Below are 27,688 nucleotides of genomic sequence, written 5' to 3'. Positions count from 1 at the left end.
TTCCTGTTTCATGTTTTATCGTTGTTCACTTGTTTGTTAAAATTGTTGCCACACAAACACACATACCCTATATCAAAAAAAAAGATAGAAAAAAGTACAACAAAATCGCAGTCTTTTTTTATATACCTACACAAGCAAATGAAAAAAGGTGTGGCGAAACATTTTTTTAAAAGGTTAAAGAAGCATAGGAAGTAATAATACATAAAAAAAAGGAACGTACCAGTGGTCTCCCCTTAGCAAAAGGAAAAAAAAAAAACGAGAGATTTTAACGTAGTATGGAAAGGTAACCTTCTTGAGGAATATCTGCAACACAGTACCCGAAGGTGACGTGAAGGAGATATCAGGCATGAACCATATACCTTTTCTTTATATAGAAAGGTCTTCCTTATTTTCTTATATATATATAAAATACTTGTTCTGACTATAAAGGGGGGAAAGGTATTCTTTGTAACTTAAAATGGACAAAATGTAAACATAATAGGCCTAGGAAAGAGACTATCAGTGTGTGTGTATATATTGCCCTTCAGAAAAGGGCAAGAAAAATTTCCCTTCTGAAAGGGCAGAAAGATCTCATACCCTTCTGTCTTGAGTAACCCTTTGTACAAGGGCGTGAGTCTAAATGTAACAATACGTGGGGGGTCTAGAAGACCACCTTTGAATGTTATTCTTTCCTCTTTATGTCGACATACCTTTTTCTCTTTGATATATTGCAATCTTTTTTATATATATTATATATATAAAACGAATAACATTTTTAATACATATAACATTTTTTTTCCTCTTCAAGGAGCTCGACAGAAGGCACAAATCTTCGGTAAATGCAGAACAAAAAAGGCGGAAAGTTTTGGAAATAATAATGGAGAAAAGATACAAAGTTAAGAAGAAATATTTCTGTTAAAAGGGTTCTTTTGTAGATGAGCTTATCAGTGAAGAGAGGGCGGACTTTGTTGATGTGCTATGGTGCACGCTTACATTCAATAAAAAAGCTATCGACACCTTTTTCTTTTTCTAAATGTTATACCTACATTGCTTCTCTTTTCTGTTTTGAAAAAAAAAAAGTGGTTTTCATTTTAAGAATGTGTAGGGAAAACATCTCTTCTTGAATGGAGTCTATATGAATTATGGCGTGACGACAATGATTTATATCAAAGATTGTTTGGAGTCTATAATGTCCTTTTTTTCTTTTTAGTACCCTATCTACACGTAAAATATTCTTACAATTTAACGGTAGATTTCAACTTATACTGTTAAAATTATTCATATACACGTTATTTGAAATAATTATTTTTGGATCAAAAGGTCCAATATAGTATTTTAATCAACAATTCTCTTGTAGGCATTATATCTGGAGAACTACAGACAGTGGAGCCAAACTCAAACTATCAGTTAACTCAGTATGATGTGCTTATTCCACAGAAAATACGGAAACCAGATTTAGGGGCCGTTCAAAAAATTTGTGGGCGCTGATCCAAAAACTAATTATTGGTCAAGATCCAATCTTTTGATCCCTTTTTGGTTTTCCTAATTTTCTTGTTTTCCTATTATCTGTATATTAATTTTTCGCTACTTGTTTTTTCTTTTACGGGAAGGAGGATATTTTCTTTTTTAATTAGGAAGAGGAACTAGGATTAGCATTAGGAATTTTATTTTTGAGCTTTCGGCATCTATGGCATGTTAGCCCGTCACACACATGAGGGACGACGTTCCTCGGCGATTCACACTGCCTTTGCAATTGGACAGAAAGAAAGAAATGGAAACGATGGGAGCATCCTGGGACTATTATCTTAGGTACCCTCCCCGCATTTGCCTGTTGTGAATGAGGAAAACCTATGAAAATCATCATTCAGGATTACTGGAACGAAACAAGTGTTACAACTTTTCGACCGACTTTCTCCACCGGGAATCTAACCCGGGAACGCTCGCACCAAAAGCGAAAGTGTTCCAGCGACTACGCTACGCGGAGATATTATTACGTGAACTAATAGTTTAATGTGCAATCCTGGCATATACTATCACACTTCGAGTCAACTGCACAGAAGCCAAATATCCTCATCATTTACCAATTAAAGATTGATTAATTTATATTTATGTCCTTAGAAATCTGAAATACTTAGTTTTACGACCATATTGTCATGTCCTGTAGGATAAAGGAGACAGATTAATGATTAAAGTGATTGTATAAAAGAATTGGTAAAATGGGAATGTGGAAGGAAACGACGGAGAAGCCATGTACATGATGTAGTCCACCACAAACTCAGAACTGGGATCAAATCAGGGACCCTAATCACTAGAGATAGCGCTCTACCACTTTTTTATTGCCACTTTAGGAACTAAAAAGGTAACGAAGAAAGTTCTGTCGCTTTTTCACCCACCACCTTCGAACATCTATATGTCCCTAATACGTACTTGGAATAGTCCCCATCAGCATCGACGACCTCCTGGCAACGTTCTTTAAGGCCATGAATTCCATAGCGGTCGAACTTGGTGGCCCGTGAGGCGAAGAAAGTTTCAAGTGCATTTGGCACCTCTAGTAGGAATTTAAACTGGCGCCCTCTACGGTGATTGTCCAAGGAATGGAGCTGGTGATAATCGGACGGCGCAATGTATGGAGATTATGGTGGATGCAATAGTGTTTTCCATCCAAGGCATAGAATAGTCTCCCGGTACACTATAGCCATGTGGGGCTTAGCGTTGTCCTGTAACAGGAGGACCAATTTGCGATTCAGAAGTGCTGGCTCCAGAGTTGTGAGTTGTTTTTTTTTTTAACACGGCTCAATTCCTGACCACACGATGCCACGAGCAATCCACCAAACACAGGAGGACCTTCTTCTAGTGCAGTGCTGGTTTCGGCTGTTTTGGAACCGGTTCATGGGATGCTAACAAATGATAACGGCGCCGTGGAGCTTCGTACAGGACCCACTTCTCATCACATGTCAACACCCTGTCCAGAAATGGCTCCTTCCTCAGACGAGACAGCAAAGAAACACAGGTGTCTGCTCGCGTTACCTTCTGGCAATTAGTCAAATCATGTGGGACCCATCGTACCAACTTGCAGTGCTTCCCAAATTGATTGAGGTGCTGCAGGATGGTTTCTCTACTCAAGCTGAATTGTAGTCCCAGTTCCTCACATGTCTGGCCACTGTTCGCACCAATTACTGACTGAAGTTCTTCATTTTGTACATGCGTTGGTCTCTCGGCACGTGGTGCGTCTTTGAGTGTTTCGTCACCGTTCTTAAACAACTTATTAAACCACCATTGCTCTGTCCGCGTAGTCACGACACCCTCATCAAAGGCCCGGTATATCTTCCTCCCCGCTGTAGCGGCGTTTGATCCCAGTTTGAATACGTATAGCATACATGTCTTTATGACACACTATGGAGGTCCCATGTTCACTCTTTCCTTAAGCAAATTCACGGTGTAACTGAACTGCCACAACCAGGTAATATTTGGATATACCTACACCAACAACTTACGTTTGCCTTATCTCCACTTACATTCAACTTATGGTGTAAAGGCCAATTGAACACAGACCTCCACTAAAAGCTACAGGACTTTCTTGGTTACCTTTATGTAAAAACTTTTTGTGTTGCTGTGACGTAAGCAGCGCATTTTTGTATTGTTTGAAGCTGTGTGCTATTTTGGAGGGTAGTTCAACAAGATATTAAATTAAAATCTTTGGTCAGCAAGGATATGTTCATTGTACTAAGCGTTTCATCCTGTTTAGGTTTTCTGAGATTAAAAATTCAATTTTGTCATACCAGAGAAAGTAGTCTTAGTGGCGATGCCAGAAAAGGAAGTTTTATTAGACAATAAAACAAAGTAAAAAAGATTTTGAAAATCGAAAGATTTAGGATAATAATATGCACGTTTCTGGCTAAGAGATAGCCTTAAGGTAACCCATAACCTCCCTCCTTAGTCTATCTCCGCCCCTACAACACGTTATTACTATTTACTATACATCAAACATGTTAATGATCATCTCTTTTGTGCTCTTATTATGTTAATGTACAAGGCAAAAAAGAAAGAAAAAACAACTTACCTGTGAGGTAGGGATGTCTGCAAGCCAATAGGGACTGCAAATGAGGATCGAACACAGGTCCTGGGGCGGCTGGACGAGGGATTGGTTTCGCTATGCACGTTGCTGATCCAAGGCCGTATCCCAGAAAGGGCGCAGGCAACAGCGTTTCTGGAACGAGGGATCTTCCATTAGTTGGCCTCCACAAAGCTGCTACGTGGCTTCGTTTTCTTCTCCTACTGCTGCATGCTGTTGGAGAAGACGAAACTACTAAAGATTTCGACCAGCGGCGGCACCAAACATTAGTCATTTTAATTTAACTTTCTCTTTCTTCTTTTAAAGGAGAAATTGGAAGGTTGTGCTACTACTCGACAATCTGGTAAACTTTTGGCTAAGGAGAAAATAAATTTGCTATAGCAATGACATTCTTTTTTAAAACCAATAAACAATGTTATAGATTTAATACATTTGTAGTAGCACTTTTAAACATTAGTACCCAACAAAATGGTTCAGACGACGTGAGAAGAATGAACATTTTGAAGCAAAACCTTACAAAAAAAAGAAGAAGAAAAGAAAAGAAAAGAAAAAGAAAAAGAAAAAGAAAAAAGAAAGAAAATGAAAGTGAGTTATTTTCTGCAATCAGCCTATTATATGACCAGTTCAATTTCAATGATGTAAGTTTAATTTTTTCGAAGAGGGGCAGGAGAGGTCAGAACATTTAGATTTTCACGTTTCCCGAAAATAGCTTTATAGAACTCAATAATAGATATATTATTATTATTATTATTATTATTATTATTATTATTATTATTATTATTATTATTATTATTATTATTATTATTATTATTATTATTGCATTATCATAACCATTAATTTTAATATCGAGTGTCAAACAACAATTGTAGAACGTAAGGTGAGTATTGTACGCCGAAATTTTATAAATGAAATAAAATGAAATCTTTAAATTTTACGTCAAACGTATATGCTGACTAAGCTAAAGGAGACCGTGATGATGGCAAATGAGTACAATGGTGGAATGAATAAAATGAGAGGAAACGGGAGAACCCCCAGAAAACCCACGCACCACAGGTGAACGCTCTACCACTGAGCCTCCGCGGCGCCGCCGAAATTTTATAGGAGGAGGGCAATTCCAATACAAGGGCCTTATATAATTCAAATATCATTGTCATTTGTTATAATATTTTATAATCTAATTCAACATATTTCTTTCAAGTTAAATATTCGAGACTGTAGGAAGGATCAAAGTCCGACACGTTCTACACAGTAGGCCCGGTACGATTCTCAGTGAGAATTCATGTGGCTCCAACTTTACGTTAAAACTGTAAATTCTTGTCTCATATAGCCTCTGTGCTAAGAGGAAGACTAAACTCTAAATCTGTCCATCAATCGAACTTTCCAATAATCTCCATTTTGAAGCTATATAAAAGGAAGAAGCATAAAAGGTAAAGATGTATCCCGCTCCTTACTCCGGACTGACCCAATGACATCCATGGAAGTTGAGCTCCTCAATTACTTGACTTCAGCATATTGTATATAGGTAAAAGTAGTGAACTTGTATTGTTATTCAGTTCGAAATCTTTTGTCTTCATCAATTCAGTCGAAGAATTTGAAGCTAAAAATATATAAAACAATATTTAATTATATGCTTGTTGTACTGTATGGGTGCGAAACATGGTCGCTTATTTTGAGGAAAGAACGCAGACTAAAAATAATTAAAAATGAAATCCTAAGACGAATATTCGAACCCAAGAAAGACGGAGGGACGGAAATGGCAAATGGTGGAAACTTCGTAACTAGAGACTGCGTAATTTGTACCGTTACTAAACATTTATGGGTCATTAAGTCTAGGAAGCCCAGGTGGGCAGGTCATATAGCCAGAATGGAAGAAAGCAGAAAGCAGAAGAAAGCAGCTTTTGTGAATACGGCAGTGACTCTCTGGGTTCATTAGGCCATAGAGTTGGTTAGCTATACACCTACTACATACAGGCAAGAATATGGTCAGCACACTCAATGACCACCTTTACTCTCAGATGTTCTCGGTATCAATTTTATAAATGTTGAGTGAACGCCTGAGCCATGTTGGAAAGACTAATAAATTCCGTTTCACTGGATATCGAGCTCAGGTCGTTTGGTAGACGCCACCACGCCTCTGACAAGAAGTATACCTATTCACCATTCAAAACACAGTATGATTCGTGAATACACGAAAACAAGAAAAACGAGTGATGAAATTGGGTAAGAAGAGCTAATCCCAGGCTATGAACCATTGCGCTGAGAAGGTAACAGACTTCTCAACCAAGTCCACTACCTCTCTCCCCCACCGCATCATATATAGCATCAGGCATGTCTCTTCAATTCATTACCACAATGTATATCTTTTCAATTCATTACGCTTGATGCATTGCTGAAGACCAATGATTGGTGTAATATCTACAGCAAACTTACTCCCAATACAAAAGACTGCTCTTTTTATTACTTACCAAGTGAATTTTGTCGTCTTTGTTATTCCCTCTATGGTCGTTAGTTGCCGATGGGCATATTTTTTTATACATAAAGAACAGAATGGACCGTAAAACCAGTTGTATTACAACGTCTATTACGCCCGTTCTGGCGCGTAATATCCATATAAAAAGAAATCATTGCATTTTTCTTCTCCTTCCGACAATAGGACTTTGAAAAAAAAAAAGATACATTGAATAGGGGAGGCCTACACCCGATGATTGGCATGTGTTTAGGGAAAACGCACAGCCAATAAAAGAACATGGTTTGTTAGTTGACGAAGAGATCTAATGCACCTGTAATAACAACTAGAAGGGAACTCGACTAAAGGACTATATTCAGCACTGCAAACCACATTTATACAATGTTTATCTACGTCACAGTGGCTTAAGTTAAACGGCAAATAGCATCTTCTTCTTCGCTTTTTTTTTTAAATAAAAAGGACAGAAAAAAAGTAAAGCCGCTGAAGTATTTCGAATTTGACCTAAGCTAGTAGCTTACGGTCACAATAGAAAAAAAATTAGGCTTCGTTGGGGGTACGGAAGTTTTAAAGAACTTGAGTGAAGGGTCTTCTCTGAAGAGCTTTTCTTTTTTGCCTCCTAAAAAACTGTGTCCTGGTCTTATTTCTATCTATCAAGAGTTTTTCTTTATCGTTTAAAATAGTAGTAAATTCTTACCAAGATACGAAGCTAATCCTATTAAAAGCAGACTTATCAACACTCTACTGAGATAAATGTAAAAAAAAAAAAAAAAAAAATCCTGCTGTAGAAAGATTTTTTTCTTGTCACATCATTTGTGTGGACATCTACAGTGCTTGGAATGTTGTCCAAATAAAGTACTTGAATGCGAAATATTTACGTCTAAACATTTTGACCCCTAAGATGATCATTATTATGTATAGACTTAACAAAAGTTTTATTAATACGAAGAAAAGAATATAGTTGTGCAAATCTATATACAAAGCAAGAAACAACAGCACCTTGGAGTGTTGACCTGGACTGGATGCTTTCGAAATTGGAATGCGTAGTCGGATGGAAAGCCAATGAAGAAAGTGTTAGAAATAGAAGACGAGAAAGGAATAATAGGGTATATAATGAAAAGAAGGAAGAAAAACTGGTTGGAATATTGTCTAAGAAGAAACTATATCATGAAAGACATAATGAAAGATATGGAGCAGAGAAAGAAGATAAGGTGAAAACAAGGCTACAATTACGTCAAAACTTCTATTATATATTCATTCATGTATAGCAAAGGCGTGATAGATTATTTTCCTACATGTATAAAATATGGAGGTAGTTTTAGTAGAACATGATTATAGAGTCGAACAAAAAGATCATTCACATATTATTAGCTATAAAAGTGAGTGACTAGTGCTATAAATACATATATAGGACGGAATTGGGATGCACCGGTGCACGTGCAGACCCCTTCGTTGTAAATATATACTATCTAAAATGAGAAGCTAGCAGTAAAAATAGCAACACTTTCCGAAACTTTCAGTAGTCATGTATCCGTTTGGGGCTTAAAAGAAAGTGGAATTTTGCAAAAGCAAAAGTGTTTAAATCAATCTTCTGAAAGTTGAAGGAAAGGAATTCACACCAAGCAAAACAATATTCCTTATTCACGCCATAAATGTCTAAAAGCATTTAACAAATTCAAATTTAATTCAAATGTAGTAGTAATTATTGGTGCAACCCCGTCAGAAAATCCTGAATCCGCCTCTCTCTCTCTCTCTCTCTCTCTCTCTCTATATATATATATATATATATATATATATATATATATATATATATATATATATATATATATATATATATATATATATACATAAATCGTGTTGTTATTTCATTGTACGAAGCATGTATTGCTGATGTGTAATGAATTGTTTATCTTAGGTGCTGAATTTAATTGCAGTATATGACTATAGATGTGTAATGGTTAATTTACTTGTGTCGTACGATGGTGGTTATACAGACAAAATCTTAAAGCCGAAACATCGTCGATCAAAATCTCTCGGAATTTAAACCTCGCTGCCCAAAAACCTCCCGGATCAAATCTCACAGGAATAAAATTCATAAGTCGAAATCTCGTCAGAACAAAACTTTGGAAATAATAATAATAATAATAATAATAATAATAATAATAATAATAATAATAATAATAATAATAATAATAATAATAATAATAATGAGAAGAAGAAAAGAAATATACGAGACCCCAGAAGAAAAGCTGCTGAGTTCGAAATGAATGTATAATCATAAAATAAACTCAAATTAGGCGAAATCTTATCTATCGAATCCTTCAGCACCATTTCAGGTTTTAGTAGTGGTGAGAGGGAAGAGTTGGTAAAAGCTTATAGAAAAAGAGAATAGAGCAATACTAAGAAAATTGAAAGAAGAACGCAGAATTAAGAAAGAAGAAATGAAAGCTTAACGAACTGGACAAATGAACTTCTAAACATTAATTACGGGATGTAGATTGTTAGAATGAATTGAAGAATAAAAATTACGTTTATGAGAAATTATTAAGAGAAGCAATAGAAATAAAATTATATGATAGAACATTGAATAGAGAGGAAACTTCAAATGATTCTTGGAATAATTTATTAAAAGTATAAAATATTAAATTTAAAACTATAAAATATAACAATAACAATTATATAACAATAATAATTTAATATTATGAAAATATCTCTTCCAGTTAACGTTTGATAGTTTGATGAAGTTAAAGTTAATTTATTGAAACTATTATGCTTTTTTTAAAAGAAAATTAATAAATAAGTACATACTTTGCCAAAAGAGAAAGTATTAATTATTTATGTGAAACTTCAGTTTAAGATGGAATCCGAAACATCGTAATGTGTTTAAAATTTCAAAACTCTTCCAAACAGAGAATTAAGCTCAGAGCGGTGAGGGCTACGAACTGTTATCGATTTAGATATTTTGCATTACTCTTGTCATAGTCTTAACATCGAATTGAGGTTGGTAAAATAATAAAACCATTTTGCAATTAAAATATCTTTTGCCACGGTATAGAATCATGCTGGTGCCTCTAATAGACTTTGAAGAGAACAACCATGAATATTCTAATTAGCTATACTTGAGTTTTTGGCCTCTTCACCTCTGTAACGCCAAAAATAACAAAACGGAACAGAAGCTGATTGTGTATTTGTTACTTGTTTACCTTACTGCCACTCTATCTCAAACATGATGATGACTATGATGATATCACAATGTCAAACCCATGTTCACAAATTAGGTAAACTTGAAAGGATATGTTGTTCTTCATGGATTTCCGATTATGTAATACTTCGCTGGAAAGAAAACACTACTGGAATCTCATAGGTTGTTTATACAATGAAACTGGTGATAGTAATATCTTCTTTGGACAATTCACTTTGGAATGTTTCAATGATTGACGTTTTAGGAAAAGAAAAAAGGTTTTGTATTCATTACGTACTTGTACGGCAATCGCAAAGAAATTCTGTGGTAATGCTTTGATTGTCAAGGTAACGATATGATCAGTCATTACTGTTCAATGCTGAACAAATGTCCCATTCACAAGTAAAGGGTCCAAATGGATGAATCGAGTTGCGGGATGAGACTTAGTGCGCATGATATAGAGGATGGGAAAATATGAATATGTGCAAAGTTATAGCGGCTGAGCGCCATAAGAAACTTAGGGGGAGGGGGTCAAAGTTGATAGGAGAAGAGCTATGCTATGTTATTGAAATACATCAAATAAACTGTTGAATCGTGAAAATACTGAAAGATATACAATACAAATGATGGTAGTTTCACATATTGGTAAAAGAAGAATGGGCAGTGTAGATCACGAACCTGCGCCGCCATCTTGAAATCTGCCGTTTTGAAATCTGTGATATCTTTTAAAATGTAAAGGTAGTCATGCGATATATCAATTACGACCAGCATGTTCTCAAAAAGTCAATTATGAACTTCAGTGATCGTTATCTGTACTTATTTGGAAGATTTAGGATCATATTTATAGTTATTTACGAACATCTAGGAGACGGATACTCGTATGTTGAAAGTTTGTATTATCATGAAAACACATGTAAGTTAAACATATCTACAAGCCAAGAAAACTAACACTGAAATTTGATATATCTGATATTTGGACCCTTTACTTGTCAGAGCTCTCGCATAGGTAAATAGGTTGCATTCGTGCCTTGAGAGCAGGGAATCCTAGTTCGATTTCAGATGGGAGCCTACGTATGTAGATCGGATTCTAATTTAAACTGTTGGTCTACGTCTTATATAATCTCGGTGCTGAATATATTGTAAAACTTTGTGTAATTTCGTCTCATATAAGGAAGAGGTAGAGCAATTAATAAAAAGAGTGTCCGGAATCGACTCCCACTACCAGTTTTATTATAAAAATCCACTATAAGAGTATTTGTACAAAAATACTATACAATTTGTTCTCTACTTTAAAAGGGTAGGTGAAAGGTAGTCTTTGACCGTAAGGTCGCAGACAGGATCTCCAACAGAGCCCCGAAGCAGGCAGAGTGGAGTGGAATTAGGTTCCCAAAGCTCCGAAGCAAGCAGTGGGTAGGTTAGATGGCCAACAGAGCCCCGAAGCAGGCAAAGTGGCTGAGGTTTGGATTCCCAGACAGAGCCCCGAAGCAGGCAAAGCCAGGAGAAAGGATAGGCGTAGTCCCGTAGCAGACTAGAGGCCCTGGGATAGGTTACTCCTAAAGTCCCGAAGCAGACAGTAGGAGGGTCACCAGAAAACTGGTACTGAGCTGGATTCTTCTGCCCAATTTATAGCGTCCCTTGGGTGGCGGTGGCGCTTCTGCTTCGATTTCGTCTTCTGCTCCGTAGGAGGGGCTAAACGTCGTCTGCAGGTGATAGCAGGTCCCTCTGGTGGAAGATCCTCTTGCCGAACCATGTGGTGTTGTTTGTAAACATTGAAGCGTGGAACTGCTTGTTTACGACATCACATAGGATATTACACCCCCCTGGCTTGTTTAAAAATAAGCCGAAGGGTTATTTTTGTTTATGTGATAGTTGGCAACACTGAAGAATCACACACACAAAAGAAATCACTGAACACTAAACACTTGTGGCACTGAAATAAATGAAAATCACTTTTCGGAGCAGTAATGTGGTAGCGGAATATAGAGCACTAAACAGGTGGTCCCTATATACAGGCAGGATCCGTACATGGTACATGATACTTCATTTCCCTCGAGATAGGGCTGTTTTTGGCTTGGCGTCAATAAATATAAACTAATTCACTTATAGTAAGTGGGGTTGGAGTCTGTGTTAGCTGTTGCTCCTTAGTTGTATTATTGGTATTAAATGTTTCCAATGGAATAGGAGATGAAATTTCTATGCGGGTTGTTCTAGATTTGTTTGGTAACGAGCGAAGACGACGATATAATATGTATAAAATAATAAGTTAGAATTATTAAAAAAGCTGCTATTGACACTGAGATATAAAGATAATTTATATTGGAAAGTTCTGATTCGAACGGCGTGATTTCTTGGTCACCCTGTATAAGGTGTAAAAGTTTCTAAAATATTTGCACTAAAGATATGTATTTCAATAAAATAATCCAATTTTAAATGTCAATGACAATAGTAATGATGGTCCTGAATTCCTGATCATCCTGTATAATGTAGAAGTGGTCATAACTTTTGGAACATCCTGTACAATATTTATGTTGCATAATGTCGGTGACAATATGTAGTTCACAGAGGAAAAGAAAAATATATCGATGAAAATGTAGAATTATGTTGGCTGTCCTTGTAAAAGATCAGTTGCCTTTTAAATGCGGAAATGCAGATCTCAGCACTTTTTTTTTTCATTCAGTTGCAGAATAATGATTCAGCTTTTTATAAAACAAAGAGGAAATGAATGTTTGTGTTGTTATGAAAAGTGTTTTTATCGGTTGAAGTCGTCTTTGTATTTCTTTCTTCCTAGTGTGAGTACTGCACTTTTTTTTTTTTTTTTTTTTTTGGTAGAGAATAAAAAGAACTTATTTATCCTGTTCTATGTCTTGTAATTCTTGATAAAATGGCTTGATTCGGTCTATTGAGATTTCTTGTATTTTCTTCCGAAAAGAATTTGGAAATTCTATCTTATAAAGGTTAGGATTCAGTCTATCCAGGATTTGAACGGGTCCAACATAGGAAGCTGAAAAACTTTCCGGCACTCCTATTTGCCGATTAGGAAAGTAGACTAGTACTTTTTGTCCCTTTTCAAATTGAGTTTGTCGGTGTCTGCTATCGAAATACTTTTTCTGCTTATTATAGCTAGCGATCAAGTTATTCTGTACACTCTCACGTATTTTATTCAAATGTTCTTTGTTGACACATAATGTTGGAGTTGACGCTAACGCAATATCAGAGATGGTCTTAGGTTCATATCCATACATGAGGAAAAAAGCAGAATATTTAGTTCCGGCTTGCACAAATGTATTAATAGCGAATGTAATATATGGTATCAGCTTCGGCCAAAGATTTTGGTTTTCTTGCACGAAAAATTTAAGTGCATTCTGTATTGTCTTGTGGAATGTTTCCACTATGCCTAGGTTTTTATGGTCGTATGCAGGGCAAAATTTAAATTCAAAGTTATAGCATTTTGCCAAATTTTGCAGCCTCTTAGCGTTATGTACTGGATGTCTATCCAGGTATAAATATGAAAAAGGTCCAAATTTGAGTATGATGTCATATATGAGAAATTGTTCAATTTCTTCCGCTGTTATGTTGTCCACAACCTTGGTCACACAATATCTTGTGCACATTTCTATGGCCACTAATATGTGTTTAAACTGTCCATTTCCCACTGTTATTTTTCCAATAGAATCATATTGCCAAGCTGTTGCGATCGGCTTAGGTGGGTGATGGAGTAATTGACCCGCTGGTTTAACTGGTAATTTCTTGAGTTTCTGACAGGAAATGCATGTTTTAATTCTGTTGGCAATGTACGCTTTCATATTAGGAAAGTAGTATTTCCTAAGCGCCGAATGATATGTTTTGGTATATCCAAAGTGTGGTGCCATTGGGTTATTGTGTAAGGCATCAAACCACTTACTTAATAAAGATTTCGGCACACAAAGTAGATATAACAATCCTAATTGGGGATGCTTCTGTGTTCTGTATAATATCCCGTCCTTTAGAGAAAAATATTTTGCGGCCCGAAGAGTAGACAACTTATTAGGTTCCTTATTTTCCAAAACAGTGATGATGTCAGAGAATGAAGGATCTTTCCTTTGTTCTTCTGCTAAATTTGGTAGGATTATAGGTTGTTCAATTTGGAGAGTAGTGTCTAAAGAATGGGATGCAAATACTTTAGCATCTTCCGTGTCCAAGAAATTGTCAATTTCTTGTTTTTCTCCCCTGTTTAATCTCCTGTTTATCTTCTAAACGACTGAAGATGTCCGCTGGGTGTAATTGACTTTTAATGTGTTGTATTTCGAAATTATAGTCTGCTAAGAATATTCGGTAGCGACTAAATTTTCCCACTTTGTCCACTTGTGTTGTGAGAGATGTCAAGCATTTGGCGTCTATAAATAATTTAAATCTTCTATTTAGTAGGAAGTATCTAAATTTTCTCAAAACATAAATTAAGGCGTACAGCTCTTTTTTGCCCAAGTGGATGCTTTCCTTTCACTTGGTGTAAGACGTCTACTAGCATAGGCAACAACACGTTCTTGTTTCGTTTTTTGGTTATAACATGCTAATAAGCCTCCTGCGGAGATAGAGGAAGCGTCGGTATACACACGTATTTCCAGTGAGGGATCGAAGTGAAACAAAGATGGCGCGTGTATGATGTCCGTCTTAAGTTTCTCAAATAATTCGTCATGCTGAGAGGTCCATTTAAATTTTGAATTCTTGTCTAAAAGGCACTGAAATGGTTCTATTTTTTCTGAGAAATTTTTGATATGTGCTCTTAAATAAGAACATAATCCTAAAAGCTTTTCAGAGTTCTTTTAGTAGTTGGTTTCTTAAAATTTCGAATCTTGTTAGCGATTTTGGGTGAAATCTTGATTTCTTTCCCACTAACTGTGAAGCCTAAAACGTCCAATTCTGTGTATAGTAAGTGGGTCTTCTTTGGACTGGCACGAAATCATGCTTTCTTAATCTTTTGAAAAAGTAATTCTAAATCCGATAACTGTTGTTTCCAATTTTACTTCCTATGACCAAATCATCAGCAAATGCAGTTATACGGGGTGGTAGGCCCTCTAAAAGCATGCGTACAGCTATACTGAGTCCGGCGGCGGAACTGGAGTGACCCATGGTACACCTCTGGAATTTATATGCCTTTCTAGTATGGTTGACCTCAAAAGTCATGTATTTTTGGCTTTTGGGATGCAACAATAGCTGGAAATAGGAGGATTTTATGTCGATTGTGGATATGGAGTTTTTTCCTCTTAAAACGTGTAGAATATCCTCCGTATTTTGAAATGGTATACTTAGGTAATGTGAGAACCTATTACAAGCTTGGAGGTTAAGAACTAAGCGGAACTCTGAAGTATTTGGCTTCTTCACTATGAGAAGTGGCGATGAAAACGAACTATCGCTAGTTTCCTTGATAATATTTGCGTCTAAGAGTTGCTTAATTTGTAAGTCAATTTGAGGTCTTACTGCTAATGGAACCGGAGGAGATCTTTGATGGAAGGATGCTCCTTTGTCTATCCGTATTTTATGTATATAACCTCGGAAATATCCAATGTCTGTTGGTGTGTAGGAAAAAACATCTCTGTATTTAAAGAGTAAATCTTGTACGGCTTTCTTTTTTTCTTCTGATAAATCCGGGTTTATGTCAAACAAATTAATATCAAAAAATGATTTTGTTTCTTCTAATCGATCCTGAATTTCTTTTTCTGATCTATAATAAGTTTCGTCATCATGACCACTATCTTGACAATTACCCTGTAAATCTACTTCTTGAAGATTCTCTTCTACGTAAGCAATTGGGGTGCTCTTTACTAATGTTACCGGTCTACTAGTAGGATTTGATATTAATAAAGTCAAATTATTCTTAGTACCTTAGTAGGTAACGTTTGTAGTCCGTATTTGTCCAGCAAATTTTCTAATGGAGAGATGAAAAAATATTTATTATTCTTTTGCCGATTCTTGACACTAATTGGTAAAAAGAAATGTGACCTGGCTGGTATGGTAACCTTCCGAGTTGTAAAAACATCAGCCGACTTGTGCTGTTTTATTGTATGCATAGCGTTAGCAGATAATTTTTCCTGGTTATCAATTTCAATTGGATACTGCGGAGGCCGTGGTTTCTTGTATACTGACAACATGTTATTCTTTAAGTCAATTTTGGTCTGTAATCGATTTAGAATGTCTTCACCGAATAAAGGCAAAAAATCTCCATGCTCTAAAATTCTGAAATAATGAGAAAATGTTGTTGAGCCAATTCTAAATGTAATCAAAGCTATATAGCGTAAATTTACGACAGAATTCTCAATTCCTCGTAGATTAGTGCTAAAAGGAATCAATTTTGTGTTTGGTGGAAGCCAATTTTTAGGCCAAAGACTCAATGAACTGCCAGTGTCTATGATTACAGGATACTTTTCTTTATTAATTGTTACATTAATTAATAATTTATGTTCCTGATTTAACATTTTAATGTTCTCCCTTCTATCTGATAACGGAGCTACTGCATAAAGTGATGTATTTGCCAATTTTTGTTGTTCACTTATTTCCTGTTTCTCGGCCCTCAGAACATGTTCTTGAGAGGGTTTGTCCTGGGGCCCTCTTAGGCGTTTCCCTGCTGATTATTCTTATAACATGTACTGGAAGAATGACCTTTTTTATAGCACGTATCGCATACCGTAACTGTTTCCGGCCTAGGATTACTATTATTATTTTTAGAATTGTTCTTATTTCCATTTCTCTGCCGATTTTGATTTCCATTATTTGTATTTTTCGACCTATAATTATTACGTCCACCTCTCCTAAATTGTGAGTTCTTAATGGCATTTTGAGCTACAAGAAGAGATAGTTCAGCCATTTGATTTGCTAATTTAGTGAAATCTAATGAATTACTTGCACTGGAATTACTAGATGTACTAGGCGCGGGGGGTTCGGGAGGGGTGATACCCGGCGCGGTGTAATTTGGGTTTAGGTCATTTTTGTTATGAGCATTTGTTACTTGCTAAATAACCAGTGCTGATATCTCTCTCAAAATAGTTTGTTTATTAATAAAAATATAGATTTAATATTATACTGCGGAAATAGGTATGTTTGTGTGTGTGTATGTGTGTGTGTGTATAGCAACTGGCCATTGTTCCATAATATCTTGCTCAAAATAAAGGAAGATAGTTAAACCCGAAACCTCCCTTCCTTATGATACTGATTAAATGTAATGTACTAAAGTTAAAGATCACTACAATATTTGAACGATTTGGGGAAACATAATGATAGCGCTGCTTCCGATGAAATTAAGTTACTAGATTAAATGAGTTGGGATTGAACCACAGAACAGTATGTAGGTAGTTTGATTTGGGAATATACCTTCATATGAGAGGGAAGGCTTGTTTGCTATGTCTCATTGCATTGGATTGATGGGAATGTTGAACCTTTTTTTTTTTCATTTTACTCGGAAGTTAGAAAAATGTGACATACCATTTGTGTTCGCCCGAGCCGCTCATTTCTCGAATGAAAAGTATATTTTATGTAACTTATTTTATTCAAAAATGATACAAGATATTAAGCAAATTTACCTTGTACAGTATACGATAAGGGTGACCAACCTTTTCGGGATTAAGAGCTACTTTCTTATTTCAGAAATCACTGGAGGTCTACTTATCTTTTTAATAGTCCGCTAGAGGAAACCACCAAAGAATGACAATAATTAATACAGAAAGTATAGCACAGGCCGCCTCTCAGAACTTGCTGCCCCATAAACGGCGGTTGATGAGTTGGCCACCAGTAGTATACAATATGGACCCTACATACATTTTATACGTTGGAACATCAGTACCTCTATGTAACGAAGAAAAAATTGTTATTTCTTTAGATAGATTGTGAACTAACGAAAATTTATTCATTCTGAAAAAGAAATGAAAGGGGTAAAGACTATAGATGGAAATTTTATTAAAATGAAGCAATTTTAAAACATACAGCTGAATTTTACTCAAGTCAAATTTAAAATTCTTTTTCTTCGTTGGTTTGGTATTGGAGTTTCTTTCTGTGCAGATGTACTATATATATCAGAGACAGACGAAGTTTGTAGAAGATTCAAAACCCCGCATGTTGGAATATGAAAGGAAAGGGTTTTTTCCCAGATAATATTTTATTCATGATTTGCCAACGCTGTGCTGGCTACTTTTGTATTCGCGTCCACACAAACATTCCACCCTTTTATCATTTTCTCCGTCTTTTTCTATATAAAGAAAAAGTTGTAAGAAGTTGCATCTTTTCGCTTCTATTAGTTGCATGAATCAAAATTTACCAATGTAGCCAAGTCCTTGCGAAAAGAATATCAAATAACATTATTTTTTTTTTATTTCTCTTCTCTTTTAAACAAACTTTTACTTCTACACATGCATCGACTTCTTTATAATACATATAGCTATTTGCAGGTATATCGAGTTTCCTGCGAAGCAAACTCAATGAAATTCAAATATTTTTCTGTTTGAATATGTCAACCGCGTTTGATTTGGGATTCAAGAAAAAGTTCAATAGAGTGTTGTGTCAATAAACGAAATAATACAAAGAATTATGGGAGGGTAATACGGCATAACAAAGACAAAAATGTTCCTTACCTGAGAATCCACAGCAGGTAAGACATTGGAATGTATATGCCTATATACCTATAACGCTTTTCTGTAGTTTAATTTAATGTCAAGTTACTATCTCTACAGAAGTTGACTTACAAACTACGGAAGATTTATTTAAAATATATTTACTCAATGTATTGTCGGAAGAATACTAAATATTTTGGGCTGAAGATAACGGTAGTTATTCTGAGTCAAAGATGTTCATATACTTGGGCTCAGTTCTTCTATAACAAACAAGTTTCTAAAGAAGTTTCTGCTGTTAAAAATAATTCGAATACTTTCGTATACGTTATTTGTATTCCAACGATTTCCTTTTGGACTATTTGAATATTGTATTCGTTATTCTTGTTCTTCATTCGATTTTTCTGTTTAATAATATCAAATATAAAATTGATTGCAAGGACAATATGAATGTACGCGATATGCAGAGCAACTCTTTCGATCTCGATCAAAGTTTTCGTACAGATAGCTCTTACTTCATTGATAAGCATGTAAAATATTGTATGTCAGGAGGTTTGATATATTGTTCTGATTAGGTCTTTAGTTCCGGAGGTTATAAGCCATGTGAAAAAAATTGCCTGAGTCGTTTTAGAGAAACAAGAATTTTAGGAATGATTTTAAAAATGGATCAAAAGACTGTGGTCTTAATCTTGACTATATAGACATTTTAACTGTATATGACTATATAGAATAATTACGCCATCATTTGATAAGACGTGTTTTGAATATTTATGTCCTTATAGATTAACTATGTCATTATCTGATTTGACATGTTAAATATTCATATCTATATAGATTAATTAGATAAACCTCTGATAAAAACATGTTGAATATTTATGTCTCTACAGATCAATTATGTCATTATCTGATGAGACATACTGAATATTTATGTTCTATAGAATAAGTATGTTATCATCTGATAAGGTATTGAATATTTGTCTCTACAGATTAATCACTTCATCACCTGATAAGAGAAGTTGAATATTTTTGTTTCTATAGATTAATTACGTCATCGCCTGATGAGATATATTGAATATTTATGTCTCTACAGATTAATCACATCATCACCTGATAAGAGAAGTTGAATATTTATGTCTCTACAGATTAATCACATCATCACCTGATAAGAGAAGTTGAATATTTTTTCTATAGATTAATTACATCATCGTCTGATGAGATAGTTGAATATTTATGTCTATTTAGATTAATTGCATAATCGTCTGATAAGACACATTGAATATTTATGTGTTTATTGAAACCTTATTTATAAAATAATCCTTGTCTCCTTCTTAATAATTAGTCACTCGAATCACGAAACCTAATTCAATTAAGAAACAATTAATCTTCCTACTAGTTAGTTTTTAGTTCTCCACGTTTTATTTTGAGTTCTTATACAACACCGAATTTATGAAGGATGGAATCTATTATTAACGAGGTTTGAGTTTAACGTCCCGTTTAGCAACGAGGCTATATGAGACGTGAACCTACTGATTAACGTGGAATCCGAACCACATAGTTCTGAACCACGTTAAGGGCTCGAATTCGATGCAGTTGGCGGGTGCACAGACCATCATATAAGACCAACCCCGACAGAAATATAGACAGTTCTCCTTCACAATATCCTTGCCTACAAAAGAGCACTGGATTAAAGACCACACCACTGATTCCAGCTTCTACTAGCTATGAATTATTGTGCTTCCGAATAATAATTTTAGGGAATAAAGAGTTTCCCATACATTAAAAAAGTGGTCTTTCAACATCAATTTTAGGAATTTTTTGTTGTAAATACATAAATATACACTACATTTACTCAGCTTTTAATTTCAAATTAACGTCCAACAGGCTTTTCCCGCGTATTTTCTCCATAGTTATTCTCCTAAATAACAATCAGCTACTTCTTTTATTTTTACTTTCCAGAGAAGAAAGTACGGTAATCGTGAAAAATAAAATCGAATTCGTGTTTACAACGAATTTACACATTTTATGGTCTCTGTATGCCAATGTAAATACCACTATTTCAAATTACTCGGCCAAAAATTTGATAAAATCTCTATTACCTAACGGTAACGTAAATATCCTCCAATTCTCCATCTCCTGTCGCTAGGGTTGAAAGGTGCATTAGGTAATAGAGATTTGATTGAATTTTTGGCAGAGTTAACGTGAAGTACTGTTATTTAAAAAAGTATGAGAAAAATGATGTTATTCCACGAGTGTAGGCACGGAGTTGGAATGAGACCAAATGGGATTTGCCTGTTATATGTTTATTAAACATGTTTAGCACTTACAGTAAATCATAGGCGAATGAGGTGTGAATGTGTCAGCGCGACCATAATAAAATGGTTTGATTTTATTCAATTGTCATGTATTCAATAATTTTGTTTCCTGTAATTCTTTAACTCATTTAACTCATTCTTTAGATTTTATTCAATTGTTATATATTCAAAAATGTTATTACCTTGTGACAATTACGCTCACACACTCAATTAATTGTTCTTATATTCAAATTAAAACATATTTATATGTAAATTCAATTTACATTGAAAGTCAAGGAAAATTTTATTTTTTTCATTTAGCAACCAAGCAACCTCTTCCATTTGTCCCAGGTAAAGAAGTTTCTCTGCTTTTCAGAAAAAAAAAACACAAGACGGTAACCGCACTAATAGACCACCCATTTTTCTACCTCGCCAGTAAACGGTAATGGAATTTGCTATTGTTACTCCAGCCATACTGTCGCACTACCTAAGTACCTCGATATCGCAAATATCACGTCACAGACACACAGGAACCAAAATTTTTTATCTACAATCTTCGTAAGTGCTTATGAAACTCTTTAACATCACGTACTAGCCCAAAAGAGACGCTAGGAACCCAAGCCAAGCCATCAACCGATTTTTGGGGAAATGGTGTCACGAACTTCAAGCGGCGAATCAGAATCCGAAATTCAAAATTCACAAAGAAAAGAATGAAGCGTCTATTTTTTTTTAAAAAAAAAAAAAGAAAGAAAGAAAGAAAGCTGGGAGAACGCCTACACGGAAGAGAGGTTACTCTAAATCGATTCTTCATCGTATAAACATCACCAATACGCGACTCATAAGCATACGTCAATTCATATATACACACACATATATATATACTTAAGTGATTAATTTAATAAGAATGGCTAGCTAAAGACCCCTTAGCGGCCAGCTACTCAAACCACGCGTTATCCACAGCAACATAGTCATTACAAAATTACTTATGTAAATATTTAAAACATTAGCCACAGATATTATTTTTATCATCTTACGGTGACGCTACGTAATTTGTGATTTTGAACTGAGTCTGTGATTGAGCTATATACGTGGACTTCCTGTATTCAGAGAGGAAAAGTAATGCGATGGATGGCGGATATATATAAACTGTGCGAGTGAAATTTAAGTGCAGATGGATGTGATAAGTGACGCATCGTTGCATTTCAACAACATGGAGATGAAGGACGGAGACACGGGTTCGATCCCCGATACTTAGAACAGATGCCTTGCCACACGAAGACCCAGACGCTTCAGACAAACGTGGACCTCTTCTCCGGGAGTTGAATCCAGAGGACAGCGGGGTCTGAGAAGGGACATTAGGAAGCATTGTGACGGTCAGTTAAGTACAGTGCAATTTTCTTCTGAAGTGTGGAAATATAAGCGGAAGGACTTATTAAGGTAGGACAAAGTATTCTGTTATTTTCGTTATTGAAGAAGGACTATGGCCAATATTTCCGTGATTCGTGATCTCCATACTCACCTTTTTCTAGAAACTTCGGGACATTGTTTATTCATACGGAACTGTCCGTAAACATTTAGAGCATTTTTTTTAAAATTCTTTTTAAAAGAAGTAAACAAATAGCCTAATGCCTTGGTTGCATTTCCAAAATTAGTTCACGGATATAGGAACTATTAATTTCATTCTTGAATAAGTACCATAAAATTTTTGATAACTTTACTAGTGAAATTTGTATACATTGATTTGATCTTCAATCATGCATTTATTTGTAATCGTCATGTGTCAATATTTAGATCCTTGAAGCCGTCATTATAATCATTTATATGCAACCCAGTATTTATTTATATCAAGTATGGATTATTTCTCTTTTAAACATAAATCGCGTTTAAGATGTGTGAATGTAATGTAATTTCTGTGTTGAGTAAATTATGATTTAGCGTCAAAGTCTAGTTGTTCAAATTTTAACAATTGTATAGGTTGTGTTAGGGAAATATGTGTCAGAACGGAAAACAGGCTTAATACCATTTTTATTGTAACTTGTCAATTTTTATTATACTCATTTTTAAAAGAAACAATCAATATAAAGCTGCCAAAGACGTGCTATGTTGAGTAAGTTTCAGACAAATAAGTGTAAATATTCTTATCCCGTAATATCGTTAGAGTCTCATAAATAAGGTAAACAATTTAAGATACTCGAGTGAATCCCTTCGGAGGTACCTATCTGAGCAACGAACGCAGATAGGGTCCATAGCTATGGAGAAACGTTTATTCGCAAAAGAAGGAATCAGTGAGAAAATCAAAAAGTGTCGACAATATAATTATTTTGATCAATTGGCCAAACTATAATAATGGTAGTACTATATATATATTTCTGTGTAGTGTATTTGAATATGAAATATTTGTGTAGTTAGTGTTGTGTAACGATTTTTATTGTGAATTGTATTATTTTCCAACTGATATAGTATGTGTACAAAGTTATGTCTTGTTTATGCAAATCTTTTAATATTGAGAATTCATTAGAGTTCATTAGAATCAGTGCACTAAATTTTCTCAAAAGCATACTATCGCTTCTAAACCATTTCTCCAGTAAGTCTTGCAAGCAACATAAACCATTAATTCTTTCATTCCGCAATCCGATTCTTAAACTTATTTCCATTTCTTTTATTAATAAAAAGAGGTAGTAACTGTGGGCGAATTACTTAATAGTCGGTTATGTCTGGGAGGAAAACAATAAATCATTTTGCTAATTAATATTCAGTTTAATAGAAATTTTTGTTTGTATAACTACGTCATGGTAATTATAAAGAATCGAATATCGCCAGTTTAGTTGAGTAGAAATAAATTGTTGCTAAATTTTACAGTCAAGATAAAATAATTTGAATATTACGTTGTACAGTGAAGAATGTGTTAAGAGAAATCATATTATTTGGTCAAAACAGTCAAAAGTCTGATTCATTTTCAGTAAAGTCAATTAATTCATTTTTTTTTTTTGTAAATCCAAATTAACTTTCTTGTTGAATTTTGTAGATATCACCTTATTTCTCGTTAAATTTATTAAAAGTCTATTTGACGTTAGAACCAAAGCATTTATGTGATTATCATTTCAAAGATATGCCTATTTCTTTAACCGGTATTAGCATACCTAGAAGAACTGAAAAAGTTGAAGCACGGTTACATTGACCATCAGAAATTTTTATCTAAATTAACTCATTTTTTTTAGACTTTAAATTAAACTTTCCTTGTTTGTTGCTTTTAACTATTTTTGCTATCTCCACACACTTTGGTGACAAGGTGATAGTCAGTGTAGCCAACTGAACAAGCCATTAGCGAAAAATCTTTCTTTCAGCTTTGCAGCTTGTGAGATTTTTGCTCCGCATGTTTAAATCACTTAACTATTAACTACGCACCTCTTTTCCTAGCGCCTTGGAGACACCGTTATGGGGGAAAACAGGATCGATTAGACATTAGGTCATCTTTCGTTATATATATATATATATATATATATATATATCAATTTTTTTTATTCCAAACCATCTTAGCAAAACTGTATTTTTACCTTGGAGAACTGAAGTTCGAGCCTCGTGGAGTCAACTTCAATTCTCCAAACTCTCATTCATTTTTTTTATTTCATTTGTGTAATAGGCAGATGAGTTGTCGCTCATCAGTACCATTCACTTTTCAAGTACAAGGTCCGGTATTCATTTTTCTGATGCATATTAGGCTCATCCGTGAGTGCCTTAATTATTCATTCTCGTTCAGATTATATATGCAAATCAGAGATAAGGAATCGAATTCCGAAAACAACACGTTTCATATTCCTCGTCGCCCGAATACGTAAGATCTGCTTATTCATAATATCACGCCGGTAATTCTATTTGGTAGCCCGAGCAGAGAAACTTTCCTTTCATTATTAGTAATTTCAATCGTTACAAAACTTGGCTTCCAATACCGGAACCCCAGCGTTACAACCTGTAAATCTTTAACTCATTCTTTAGATTTTATTCAATTGTTATATATTCAAAAATTTTATTATCTGTAATTCTTTAACTCATTTAACTCATTCTTTAGATTTTATTCAATTGTTATGTATTCAAAAATTTTGTTACCTGTAATTCTTTAACTCATTCTTTAGATTTTATTCAATTGTTATATATTCAAAAAATGTTATTACCTGTAAATCTTTAACTCATTCTTTAGATTTTATTCAATTGTTATATATTCAAAAATTTTATTACCTGTAATTCTTTAACTCATTTAACTCATTCTTTAGATTTTATTCAATTGTTATGTATTCAAAAATTTTGTTACCTGTAATTCTTTAACCCATTCTTTAGATTTTATTCAATTGTTATGTATTCAAAAATGTTATTACCTGTAATTCTTTAACTCATTTAACTCATTCTTTGACACTATCTGCTTTTTTAGTACACTTAAAACTCAGTAAAAATAAGCAAGCTAGAATGTTATAGTAAAAGGAAAAAATCTGCCTACGTCTATCGAATGTGAAGCAAAAATATTTTTAAAAAATACATTGTAAACCATTTCAACCCGTTAAAATAATTAATACAACTGAAATTAAACATACATTTTTTTTCTCTCATTTGCGTAACTGGGAGTGCACAGTTGCGAATTTGTTACCATTCTATTGTATAACATTGTCAGAATTTGATATTAATTTTTCTTTTTTTTTTTAACTATTTACAGCAGTATACAAGCATCAAAACAAATGAACATCTATAAACAGTTTTTGTTTTCTTATGAATAGCTTATTCGTACGTGTTTTACAATCTCTAATTTTAATGTTGTCTACTAACCTGTGATGCCAAGACATATGCTTCAGAAAGGTACATGCTGGAATAATAATAATAATAATAACAATAGTTATGTACGTCTGCAATAATGTATGTTCTATGTTTAATGAGTTATCATAGATTGAAAGAAGATATTTGGTATGTAAATACCATCGGCTCCCTAAAGTGTCATGTTTCCTTCCTAAAATACCTTACTGGGTACACTGTGCTACAAGTATAATCATTTATTTGAGCCACTGAAATTTACGTATCATAAGAATCTTCGAGGACCATTGATTGGACTACTTACTTTCGAAACAACTGGAACATTACATACTGTAATTTAAGAAATAATTCTTATAATTATATGAAGATATTTAAGTAAAAACATTTTTATTCTACAGATTATAATTGGTGAAGTTTATTTTATTTTTCCCTCTACCAGAATTCCGAATTTGACGATGTTAACTAAATACGTAAATCGAATTAATCTATGCAAAATTTTATTACATTTTGTTGCTGAAAAGAATTCAAAACTCATTTATCTTCTATCGATGTTCTATTAACGTATCATCTCTGAACAATATAATAAAATTGAAAGTCTGTTATTGAAATTGTGGAATTATGTTAAAACTCTATATTTGGCATATACCCAACCAAAGAGGAAAGACATTGGTCACCTACCGTAAATACCAATGCTATAGTGGGTTAGTGTCCTTGAGCAGCTTGCTAGACAAATGGATTAGAATTCCCTTTTCGAGGATTAACAATTAATGCTAAATTCATCAAGTGAAATATGTTAAGGCAAGGTAAATAAATAAATAAATTCTACAGTAATGTAAGCGTTCAAAAAACGTCGAAAGACGAAAAATGCACCAATCAATAGATTTCTGTAAGCTGAACAAAATTATGTGAGTGAATGTAAAGCATAATTAGTTAAGATCTGAAATGAGAACGAGACATAAAAGCAAAAATACTAATGGCGAAAGAAGCTATTAAGAAGAGGATAAATATGTTTTGTGAGACGTTGCACGTACATAAAAAGATCAACAAGGAAGACAGTCATTCAATGTTTCGTGTGGAAGGTTGTATTGTACGGAGCAGAAACTAGAAGGTTGAAACGTTCGAGATTTTGGTTTAGAGAAGAATGAAGGAGATTAGCTTGGAGAAACGAACATCCAATGAGGAAGTTGGAGAAATAAGGGTGATACTGGAAATAGTTAAAAATATGAAAAGAAACGAATTAGGACATTATTTGAGAAAAACTCATCAGTGATTTGTAAGAAGGTATGCCGGAAGTTAGAAATCGAAAGAAACGAATACAATTACAAATACCCAATAGTATTACAGAGGGTAATTCTTATATAATGATGATAGAATGTACATAATGCTATTAACCGAAAAGATATATATTATTTCAAATATTTTTCTCTAGATTCAAGAAGTCTAGGTATCAAGAATGTAGAATTCTCAAATTTCTGCTTAATACGTAAGATCTTGACAGCAACAACTCAGTTAAAAACTGTTTTGACAGTATTCAAAAGTGCACTTCTCAAACTAATACAGGGGCTGTGGTGGCTCAGTGATAGAGCGTTCACCTCTGGTGCAATAGCGTCCGTGGATCGATCCCAGCTCACGTCAATTGAACTATGTGTGGACAAACACCACGTGCGTGGGTTTTATCGTGTTTCTCTCGTTTCCTCACACTTCTCCATTCTACCATTTCATTCATTTCTCATAATCACCATCTCCTTTAGCCTGGCCGGCATAATCGTCGAGCGTATAACTGAAAGATTTCATTTTCAAACTAATACATTTGTTTGTAGTTCTTGAGTTAGAAATATTTCAACTGAAAAAGAGAAAGTTGTGGGGACGTGGAGAAAGCTTAATTTTATTCATTTCCCGGATTGTTCTTCAAATTTTGCTCCGAAATTTTGCTTACATTATTATTATTTTTATTGCTATAAAAACTTTGATTTTAATCAATGTTTGTGACGTTCCTCGTAGCTACGTGGTTAATGTACGCCCCTTCGGCGGAGGAAACCTGGGTTTGATTCCCGGTGGGAGCTAGTGTGGTTCGGATCACACGTTAAGTTGTAGGTCCACGTCTCATATAGCCTCGCGATTGAAACGGGTGCTAAGCTCAAATCACTCAATCAATCAGTCAATGTTTACTTGTGTTCATTCCTCCAAGTAGTCGGTCAACTTCCGCATTCACAGACTTAAGTAGAAAGAATTTTAGTTTTGAGAATAATTTCATTTGAGAGGTCCAAATATGCAATGCAAAAGTATTGAAACTCTAATACAACAAATCTGTCCATTCGTCCGTGCGTCTTTCGTCAG

The 27,688-nt window shown here is 34.5% G+C and overlaps 1 protein-coding gene across 2 annotated transcripts in view; it reads right to left on the bottom strand.

Moving 5' to 3' along the window:
* Dbx (homeobox protein Dbx) overlaps positions 1-27,688 on the bottom strand; it is a 203,500-nt gene that overhangs the window by 132,107 nt on the left and 43,705 nt on the right. The window contains exon 2 of one of the 2 annotated variants that reach the window (XM_081728160.1): positions 4,040-4,186. In XM_081728160.1, coding sequence (XP_081584286.1) covers positions 4,040-4,186 — 147 coding nt within the window. Of the gene's footprint in view, positions 1-4,039; positions 4,265-27,688 lie in introns of both variants that reach the window. The other variant, XM_081728159.1, reaches the window with a different exon arrangement.

The sequence above is a fragment of the Thermobia domestica genome, chromosome 10, assembly GCF_964235325.1.
Source record: "Thermobia domestica chromosome 10, izTheDome1.hap1.1, whole genome shotgun sequence".
Classification (NCBI taxonomy): domain Eukaryota; kingdom Metazoa; phylum Arthropoda; class Insecta; order Zygentoma; family Lepismatidae; genus Thermobia; species Thermobia domestica.
This window is presented reverse-complemented; position numbering and strand designations above follow the sequence as displayed.